This window comes from Liolophura sinensis, chromosome 6, assembly GCF_032854445.1.
Source record: "Liolophura sinensis isolate JHLJ2023 chromosome 6, CUHK_Ljap_v2, whole genome shotgun sequence".
In the NCBI taxonomy this organism is placed as follows: domain Eukaryota; kingdom Metazoa; phylum Mollusca; class Polyplacophora; order Chitonida; family Chitonidae; genus Liolophura; species Liolophura sinensis.
In genome coordinates this window covers 51,574,961-51,586,696 of record NC_088300.1, presented here as the reverse complement: position 1 = coordinate 51,586,696, position 11,736 = coordinate 51,574,961, and the positions used below count along the sequence as shown (strand labels likewise).

At 37.0% G+C, this 11,736-nt stretch overlaps 1 protein-coding gene across 1 annotated transcript in view; it reads right to left on the bottom strand.

Moving 5' to 3' along the window:
- LOC135468266 (reticulocyte-binding protein homolog 2a-like) overlaps positions 1 to 11,736 on the bottom strand; it is a 65,854-nt gene that overhangs the window by 34,320 nt on the left and 19,798 nt on the right. Inside the window, 4 exon segments of the mRNA XM_064746420.1 lie at positions 3 to 728; positions 1,888 to 2,052; positions 2,641 to 2,850; positions 5,995 to 6,093. Of these exon segments, the coding sequence (XP_064602490.1) occupies positions 3 to 728; positions 1,888 to 2,052; positions 2,641 to 2,850; positions 5,995 to 6,093 (1,200 nt within the window).

Below are 11,736 nucleotides of genomic sequence, written 5' to 3'. Positions count from 1 at the left end.
ACCTTCTCTTGCAAACTTTCCTCCACAAGGTCTCTGTCCGCAAGCTGGTCACGCAAGTCGCGTATTGTCTTCTGATAGCTGCTGATTTTCTTTTTGTAATCCACCTCTTTCTTCTCAGTGACCTCTAAATTGTCCCTCAGTTCTCCTTCACTGGATTCAAGGTCATTAATAGTGTCCTCTGCCAAGCGTAATTTTTTCCTCAACTGCTCAATCTGGGCGTTGGCATTATCTAGATCTTGTTGCAGGTCCTCCACACTGTGTTTTGAAGAGCTATCTCCCTTTGGTTCCAGAATCAAAGATCTCAGTCGTTCATCCACTTTGGGACTCCCTTTCTCACGGAGCTGATTGCGTAGTGTCATGTTCTCCTCTTTAATCACGCCCATTTCCTGTCCAAGTTGCCGAATCTGCTCCAGCACATCTCCGTCAAACAGTAAATTTTTCAGGTGGTTTATCTCAGAGTTCTTTTCATCAAGTTCAGATTGTAAGTGAGCTATCTCCTCCCTAAGAGTGGTCAAAGTCTCTGAGGCATCCTCATGGTTCTCAGAGATGCCATGACGGTTGCTGAGCCTGTCCAGCTCCACTTTTAACCTCTCTATTTGGTCAGTTAGACTGTCCACCTGAGTGGTCAGCTCAGTGTTCTCTGTCCGAGATTTGTAAATCTCCTTCTCTAGGGACAAGTTTTTCTCCATCAACTCTGTCTCTGATTTTTCACAGCTGCTGACTTTGGCCTGCAAAATAAAAATGGTTGCTTAAGATACTAAGATAAACAGTTCATTAAACGGTCCGAAATATGAACCTTCGTTACAGTTTAAGGATCTCTAACCAACCCATAAGCAAAAATGTTTGTCTACCAGTTGCAAATCAATTACAATCACTATTAAACAATGCAAATGAGCCATACACTATTCAGAACAAAGAGGGCTCGCAAAATCACCTGCTCAATTTGCTACCAAATTTTCAGACTGAATGTGAATGAAATGAATACCTAATAAACTTAAATTGTATTTGTATGATGACTGGAGAAACAATTACAGACGTTCATCCATATCATCTTGCTTGCCGATCAAGTTGGCTGGTCATTCTACCTCACGTGCATACATGTATTGTAAAATGTATCAGTGCCAAATTTCCTTGATGAATCTTCTTGAGTGCAGCGTTAACATCAATTACATGAATAAATTTTAACAGTCATCGTAGTAAGTGAAAAGTACTATGACATTTAGAAACAAAATGATAATTTGAATTATAAAACAAAAATTTTAAGAATGAACAAATACATGGATCTGTTTGGAAAGCTGCAAATGTGAATTTAATGAAGATGGTTACTCCAAATGTTGTTGGGCTATCTGAAAAAATCTCGGCCGCCAAATTTCCAATGTAGGCTGCCCGAAGGGCTTCCAGATTATTTCAGATTTTGCGAGCCCTGACAAGCAGTAACATGCCTATGTACTTATCTGTTTCATTGAGGTTTTATATTAATGTCAGGTTTGAGAGGGGGGTTGAGGTACTTGGCATAGAGCCCAGTGGAAACCTTCCTCCTTTTCCAGGCATGTATCAAACCTCCTGATGTAAAGCTCCAATTTTTTTTTCTTTTCAAAGTAAATTCGACTGTAGCAAGAGTGAAACCTTGAATAAGGACCAGCACTTGTGGAGAGAAGTAAAGAAAATGGCCAATGCTGTCATGTGGTAGAGGGATGTTGATTCAATCTACTTTTGTCAATAAACATCTAAGATGAAGGTCAACCACAAACACAGGCACCGTCCTATTTTTTACTCCCTCACTTCACTTTTGGCATACAAATTGCAACATGCCAACTTCACATACAGAAGCCTTTATCACTAAATCTACAAAACAGTGAGATGAACATGATCAAGGGAGATAACTACCCTAAGTTTCTCCATCTCCTCCTGAACTTCTGCATCCTCAGCCAGGATAATAATACGACCATGCTCAGAGCCTTCCAGCCTCTCCTCCAGAGAGTGTTTATCCTGCTGTAGACATATCACCTTGGACTGTAACTCCCATGCTGTTTTCTCAAGATTGTCTGCTCTCTGAAGACAGACAATTGGAATTACAGAAGAAATGCTTGAGCAATTATACGGTCAAACATTAAATTATTACTTTTATTCTATTCATGTATTGCTGTAAAAAATGCAGTATTCCATCTGATATGGTGACATTCAGTCAAAAAAAATATCAATATTTGTTATCTAGATGGGAAAGTTCCCAAAAAGATAAGATCAGGAAAGGTTTACAGTTTGAGTTTCTAAGTGTAAACTCAAACTTTTTCCATTTACATGTGTAGCCAAACCATTTGACATCATTTAATTCACAGAAGTCAAAACAAAAACACAGACACAGACTTATTAAATTTGTCAGCGAGAGACTTCTGTAATAATCAATATCTTGAGAAAATTTATCTGTTGCTGCTTAATTCAGATGTGGTTTAAACATGTACAGACCACATTGTACACATCATCACAAATTACTGACAAAGGGTCTGTATATGTCATAAATCTGATGAGAAGTTTTGACATTTTCATTTTTGAAGTGAACAAATAGAATGAAACAAATTCTGAATTTGAATAAACAGAATTCATGAACCTAGTTATGGATATTTACAGTTTAGCAATCCTAACCTTTTCAGCCTGTTCTAGTTTTTCCAGCCTCTCTTTGAGGATTCGTCCCCCCGTGGACGGGTCATCAGCAAGCTGGTGTAGCTGTGCCCTCAGAGATTCCATCACTTCCCTATCCCTCTCTCTCGCACTGTCAGACATGCTGAGTTTGTCCTTGTAGACCTCAACAGCTTTGTTCACGTCTTGGAAGACATTCTCCAACTTGAGGATTCGCTGAAAAGTGAACAAAAATGTGGTTAAATATCAGGTAACTTCAAAGCCATTTTTACAACAAAAAATCACTACATTAAAAATACAACTTTTGCGCTGTTGAGCATTCTCTTAACACAGAGTTGCTAATTGGTTTGAACATTCTTGCAATTAGTATGTTGCAGTGACATTAACACAAAAATCTTGCTGGGTTCTATGAGATTTTTCAGTTGACACTCAATGGCATTCTATGCCAGAGGTTAATCCTTTCCCTCAACTTTGAGGATCAATTTTGAATAATACTTCCCTTGTAAAAAAAAAAAAAAAAAAAAAGATAACTGTTTGCAAATCTAGAACAACTAGCCCAAAAACTATCAAAAAATACTACACATAAATAAGGAAGAAACACCTCTTTGATGAAGCAGAGATGATCCATCCAAATGATTTAACTGGTCCTTTTACTCTGATTGTGATACTTCTGATCTGACTGATCTTTAAAACCATATCTACATTATGTGTCTCTTCATAATGTTTACATAAAGTGTGAATATTTAAGCAAAACATAACTGTCAACTGGGCTGATAATGCATAATGCATATTAAACAATTGCATCTGCTTGGCATGTTCATGCACTGATGTGGGGTGGGAAAGGGGAGGTAACAACAATGTTACAATAGCTGCAAATTTATACAAATCTGAAACCAAATGTCAAACAAAAATGAAAATTCCCCATGAATTATTCAGGCACAATTAAGATCTGTTGTCATATAAATGATACTCCCTTCAGCACAGCACAAACTTGATGATCACATGTATGAAACATTCAAATACTGCTCATCAATAATCATTTATGGACCACTTGTTCATGCATGTACATACTATATGTTATGATGAACTGATACAGTGCAAGTCCCTCACACGCCCCGGTATGCATGTGGTAGTGTAACATGACATAAACATACTATATGTTATGATGAACTGATACAGTGCAAGTCCCTCACACGCCCCGGTATGCATGTGGTAGTGTAACATGACATAAACATACTGTATGTTATGACTGACTGATACAGTGCAAGTCCCTCACACGCCCCGGTATGCATGTGGTAGTGTAACATGACATAAACATACTATATGTTATGATGAACTGATACAGCGCAAGTCCCTCACACGCCCCGGTATGCATGTGGTAGTGTAACATGACATGTACATACTGCATGTTGTGAAGGACTGATACAGTGGAAGTCCCTCACATGCCCCGGTATGCATGGTGTAACATGACATGTTGTGAAGGACTGATACAGTGCAAGTCCCTCACATGTCCCAGTACGCATGTGGTAGTGTAACATGACGTACTCATTGTATTACACAATTCAAATTTGTATCGCAAATTATTCACACATCTAATATTTATAAACTATTGTATAATTTACTTTGTTTACAACATACTTATTTTATAGGCACTAGTTCACTGTTGACTAAAAATCACTTTAATTTCCATACATTTTTGAAACAAACTTTGAAATGCTGTTAATATTGGCACATGAATTAATAGATTGCATATGATCATTTAATGTACATGTATTTGTTCTAAAATTCACTCAAAAAGTATATTTTCTGAGGCAAATAAAGGACATAAAATATTTCTTCTGATGCTGACATTTACATTTTTCTACCCTTTTCAAGCAAACTCCCTATCCAAGCAAACCTCAAAACACCTTTCAAAGATCAATGGAATCAAGCCAATTAAAATATCTTATTCATGATCTTAAACTCCCAGTAAGTTAACTGTTTGTTTACTCCTAGACTAATTTTAAACTGAAACAAAATTCCAATGTCAAATGCCAATGCTTTGTTTTATTTTTTGTTAGGTGGAATGTTAAAAAAGTGTAAAATATTTCCCTAGTTAATGTTGCTGATACTGTGGTTAACACAACAGTAAATGCACAACCCCACAGTGCCTGCCTGTATGCATAAGCCTGGGGCATGTCTGTGCATAACAGTACCTACCATTATCATGATCATCCCTAGTGATATCGTAAATATTTTACTTCACAACAGAAGTATGTAGAATATATACATGTACACTGAATACAACTTCATTTTGATATTCCTGGTAGAAACACCATGTGAAAGTCAGTAAGAGACAAAGACAGGTATTCCAACATCCCCTAACTGATTTTACTTGATTCTTAATCTCAAACATGCTATCTGATTTTCCACTCATTCACAAGCATAAAAGCCAACTGATCACTAAAATGCTCCATCAATGCTGTAATTTCACGCATACTGTGATTAGCGCTGTAAACAAGCCCTGTTTTGCTTCATGAATTCTCAATTTAAGAATACTTAAAGGTCTGAACATAAGAACTGGTAATTAACGATCTAAATGAAAACTGATAAGACTAAATGATAACAAATTTTATACCATACAGTACACACAATGACTGTGTTATGACCTGGATAAAACTGGAATGCCTTGATGCCATCCAAGTATGAAGTTTAACAAAGGCATGAAGTTTTTTAAGCAGCATGCAAAATTTACAAAAATGTTTCATTTTATTTATTTCATTATCATTTACATTTTAATATTTCTCTTTTATATGCCAAAAAATGATAGCTAGTATTATGAGTAGGGGAATGCCAGGAAGAGCATGCAATGAGAGATACAACCATACAATACCAGTCACCTGACAAACTTCGCTTGGCCTAGCAGACCCAATGGATATTGCATTTGAACACGACTACAATGCTCAAGGTGTACAGGCCTATTTTCTGAATTTCGTTCAGAACTAACAGCTGATCAGCTGTAAGTGCCCCATATTATTTCTGCCATAATTTGATTGACAGAATGTTTCATACTAAGCTCATTTTTTTCCGCATAAATATACATACATTTAAATAAGATTTAGGAAGCATCTTCTTGCTACCTTAGACATAACACACCTTAGAATCCACAGACACTTTTTTAACTTGTGTAACCACTAGCTAAAACATACAGTACATATGACTGAATGCACCCAGTGACAGGACGAATTAACTACATGTATATAATTTCTTTAATCTTTTGCAACCAAAATTCCCAGTTGCACATAAACAGATTTTGCATATGTGCATAATTGTACCTGAAAGCAAACATGTTCATGAGAATGGTTATCAGGTGGGTCTTACCTTCTGTGCAGCGGTCAGTTGACTGGTCAAAGCAGTGGTCAGATCAGTGTCGCACGAACAGCCTGGTTTCTCTTCCTCCCCATCTTCTTTAGACACATCCTGAAAAACACAAAGAATGCCACCAGATGGGTTAAGTGTCGGTCTCCATGGCAACACAGAAGAACATCAGGGAAGTGGTCATTAAGCCTGCATCTTAAGCCTCCTGGGTGACAAGGAAAGCTGTTATATAACTGTGTATAACATCAGCTGAGGGTGTGAGGCTTGCTCCTTGCACACTTGTTGCCTTATATCCCTGCCCCAGGCCTAGACAACATTAATTCAGATCACACTGCACTGTGCTTAAAGACCACATGTTCTAGGGTACAAGTGACTCTCAAAATGAAATATCACATACTCAAATGCCTGCTACTTCAGGACAGAAGAACACTTCATACATTGCACATCAAATTTTTAAATCCTCAGCAAATATACCCTAGATGATCTCAAACTTTGCCCATTTTTTATATCATCTCATGTTCCAAGAAAACCTCAAAATATAAGCGTCAAGTCTGACATTCATATACCATTCGTAGTCCGTAAAGGGCGTTCCAAAACACCTTTCTAAAATCAATAAACTCTCAGAATCAGGAAAAATGGGCAAGTTAGTCAGGAATGAAATTTAGGGTTATACAAAGTCTTTATAAAACCCATGTAAAAAATCAAAGAATCCTTAGAACTTAGTCCACATGTATACTATAGAAATGTATCAGCAGATATATGTATGGGAATCAGTCTGTGAAAGTCAATATCAGCCCATTAACCTCATGTACATGAACATGCATCAGAGTATACAAAAGAATACCTGGCAGGCGTTTATACAATACCAACCAGTTGCAATCACAAGCCTGTACAATTACCAAACTGTTAATCCCCTGAATCAGCCTATAATATCACGCATCAGAATGCACTATACATGTACACTGACAGACTAAATCCCAGAAGGTGATGTACCTTTACACAAATACATGTGCATGTACACCAAGCTGTACCAGCCCTTTAGACTATGGAAACTATATAGACTATAGACAGATGCTTATCACACATTGAGGGATGCTGATTGCACAGAGACAATACAGTATCCTGGAGACATCCAAGGTTTTACTATCAGAAGATAAAAATAATGGGCCTTTCAATACCTGAGCTGAGTACCCCCAGGCCTGGGGCAGAACGCACTTTTGCTACATACAAACAACTGCCGTAGATGAATATCAGATCCAGACAAGATCTATACAAATGTGACTATAAAATGCGACAAAAGGAAAAAAATAATGACCCAAAAATTATAGACTGCCTGATACTGTCAGTAACAATTAAACCACAAATGTTTTAAAGTCATAACTTTTCTGCATGTTCTGCGCACAAATATTTCCATTCATATTAAATTTGTTCAATACAATAATTATCCATGAGACAACTACTAAAATCAGAGCTGCCGTGTAATCTGGAGCATGGAACTGTGAATCATGAGCAGAGAGTCACTTATTCCTCAAAACATCTACTCTAAACAGAGATTTAGCCAGAACTTGAAATCAGAACCTCTCATTTCCAGTTTTCTCCTATTTTCCTTTTCTCTCCCATGTTAATTTTATCAGAGTAGGGCGTCTCGAGGACTCTGAGACACCCCTTGGCTAAACCTACGACCCTAAATGACCTAAACATTCATTCATGACTAAGTTCCTAACTTTTCCTGATTTTTGGGAGTTCTTTTGATTTTAGAACTGTTTGTTTGGAAGGTAACATGATATCCTACATGGAAAATGTAAGTCTCATTAACAAAAATAATATTTTATGAGATATACTTGCCTCTAAAAATGCACTTTTTGAAATTTTAAGTGACTTACAGTATGTGCATGGAGAAACATACGCCAAGTCCATTTTATCCATTTTGACAAGAAGAATTTCGGGTTTATTTATTTATACAATCATTTATTTGTTTGGTGTTTAAAAAAGAGTGCATCGAACAAACCGTGAATCTTCATCTGGTACCTAACAAACCTTCAGACATAAAACTGCAAGATTACAAATGACAGCTTGAGTCCAGATTATGATCCCACTGGTCAGTGGCAGATTGAATTACATGGACACCACCAAAGAACATTTTAACCAAATGATTAAGCCAGCCACCCTGCCTTATACATACCAGTTTTAATAGTTGTATATATCCATACAGATGAAAATGCGTATACTCAATAAGCATGCTAACATAGCAGGAGCTTTACAAACACAGCATGACTGAAGCAATTATCACACATACTTGACATTTACTATAATACCTGTACTGGGATGTGATAGTCTGCCTCTCACTCTTGTAATGAAAACCACAAAGAGACATGTGTTTTACCCAATCAGAGGTGGGGTAAGAGTGTAGCAAGGCAAGTATGTGCTCTTTCACAGATGCCAAACAAAAGCCTATTTTAAGCATCCACTAGTCTCTAACCATAGCTGCTGGGCATGCATACATTGTGTCAGTGACACACTCTTACGCCTTTTTGTGTATGCAAATAAATAACATAATTTTTACAACTGTAAGTGTAAAATAGTGAAACATTTAATGATAGGCAGGCATGGTCAGATCCTGGTGAAATTAATGCACAAAGAAATATATATTCATGTAGATATATGTAGACATGTATATACTATACACAGAATTAAAAAAACCAATTAGCATCGGACATAATCTAGTCGACGGACACAAATATAGTTTTTATACAGGTATGCCTCCTAAAATTTGTGAAAATGTCCATATATCATTAGTATTTTTACATGTTTCCACAGAATGTTATTGATGACAGTACACCGTACCAGTCTGCTATAATTACCTTTAACCAATACAATAGCAACTTTAGTTAGGCTTTTATATCTAATAGTCTTGTATATCAAAATATTACTTCAAAATTTTTTTTTTTATTTAAGTCACTTTCACTAAGGTGATTATGGGATTGTCATCACTGAAGAATTAAACACGCAAATACATGACATACATTTTTCCTCTTCACACTAAGTTACTTCAGCTTTTATTGTGCTGACTCAGTCCACTGATCTGCAGTGCTTCTTTTTTCTGCCTGATAAGTGTGTGTGGTGTTGATAAGACATGTGCACTGAAGTCGGCTTATGATAAGCTATTGTCTGATGAACACAGTGTTTCCTGGATCACAGGCAATGCATCTCGCACAAGCCGGATAAACAACAGATTACCTTCCAATTCTTCCCTAAAATCCATAACACTTCATGACACAGACAAAATACCCTTCTCAGACAAGAAAATCTCATTGCTCAAGGTGTCAGACTTTCTTGGCTTTGTACATAATGGCGAGTACTTTATAATATGACAGATTGACAAAGCTTTGATTCGCGAGTAATTACCACTGTCAAATAACCAAAACTGTGACAAAGTGGTTACTGTAGAATAATGCTATCAAGCTTTCTTTTATTAGAAGAAAAAACAATTTTTTTCCCAAGCTAATGGATGTAAATTTGGACACCTTCTAAGGGATATTTAATAACTCAGTGTCTTGTTTACTTCTTTTGTTTTTTTTTTCTTCACTGAGTGTCAAACAGCAGAAGTACAGATACATATACGAGGTCATGAAATTTGGGTGTTTGACGTAACCAAAAAATCGGTTACGGGTTTTAAGCCTTGAATAACTGATCGTTCCATTCCGACGCGAAAACAGACCAAGTGTTTACACAAATTGGTTGCGTGAACACGTGGCTGACTCATTCGCATATGAAGTTGGTTGTATTGCAGTATGGTCAGTGATCAAACATGTCCAGTGAAATCCCAGCTTTCCTTCACAAAAGGCGCTTGTTTTTTTGCCAACGAATAAGTACTCAAAGAACCTGGAAGGAGGTGGCTCTAACAACTGTTACAACTTCTATTTTGTCGCAGCTGTCGTGATATCATGTGGAGGATGGCCGGCAATCTTGTGTAGGTAACTCTATGCTGAGCAGGCACAGATGAGCGTAACCGATTTATCGGTACGCACAATTACACTATAAGTAACCAACACGGGAACGATCATTTCATTCATGTCAAATTTCGTGGCCTGTATACATAGTAAGTCACATGAAGACACATTGAGATTTCATGATCAGTATGCTGGCAGTAGGTCAATCAATTTTGTTTCCACCACTTTTATCTAGGAAATAAACAGCCACCAGGATTGAAACTGCCGCAAATTTGCTCACAGATTAATGATTTTAAATTCAACTATTGGTGAAGATTACCAGAGTATGGTTAAGGCCCACAGATGATCAAAGCCACATGTACGTTGCATGTAGACATACTATATAAATGGTGTTATAAGCACTCCAACATCTATGATACTTTGACATTTTACTGTGTATTTAATGGTGTTTACAGGCATCCTACATCTATGATACTTGTAGACTTTCTAGGAATTTAATGGTGTTTACAGGTATCCTATATTCCTGCTGTTATTTATATTTATGTTTGCAGGTAAACTTTATTTTCAATGTTTGCAGGTATCCTATATTAAGGCAATTACAGGCATTCAGCATTTGTGTAATACATTCAGAAACCTCATATTAATATAAGTTACATAGTACATACTGTCTACATTAGTGAACATCAAATGTTTATCATTCCCTAAGTGGATCAATGTCATTGGTGTTTCACAGAAAATACTACAGCTGTAGTTGTCAACGATTGTTTACTGTCCTCAGACCAGTTTAAGTGAGTAGCTGTATTAGACAATCCAAACACTAACCCACACACCTAATCAATCTCCTGCAGAGTTCTAGTTAATTACCCAGCCCATACAATTTGCCCATAACGATCACACATAACACCTCACCTTAACTTCTCACAGCATCAATACATCTGCGTGCAGCCTTTCAATAAAGCCTATATATAACTAATACCCTCGACAATGTCACCCCAACATTTGCCCTTCACAAAGGCAAAGCTGAATCATGGGGAAGCTGCAACATATACAGCCAGACATTACCTATGTACTCACCTGTACTAAACAAACGGTCTCTGCACATAACAAATTTCACTATCTCCAACAGTGTAGACCACATCCATGCAAGACCCACCCTCTTCACCTTATATACCCATTCTATATACATACAGAACACAAAATTGAACTAACATTTTGCACTACAATCTTCGTGGGCCATTTCGGCTGCAAGTGACTTCTTTGTTTTATGAACACTCATTGGAGGAGCAATTCAAAGTGCTACCAGCAATCTGGTTAGACAATGATCTTTAACTTCACACCAGGTAGTTTGTCTGGTACTTGACATCACATGGTTTCCTAAATGTAACTCCTAGTTTCCTTGGTCATTATTGTTTTTCGGACAGAATAACATCATGACGGTATAATTTTTAATTGTTAAGATGTACACAAATCTTTTTTTTTAATTTTTTTTAGCCACAACGACATCCATACCTAGGCATAGATACACAGCTGGAATCAAATTACTTTGAAATTAACACCTGTACTTCAATGATTTTTGCAGCCTAAATATGCAGGTCAAGATGTATTTTCACGAGCCAGTGGCTATAGGCCTATACAGTCTTAATGGCATATTTCATCCAGTAATGTAACAGCAACTATTTTGGAATCTAGTACAGATCCCAGAGCCCATCAGTCTTATCATGCACTTCGTAAACTTTGTGAAATTTGTGAACAAAGCTTGGGGGAATTTCAATTAAAAGCCATGATACTGGTCAAA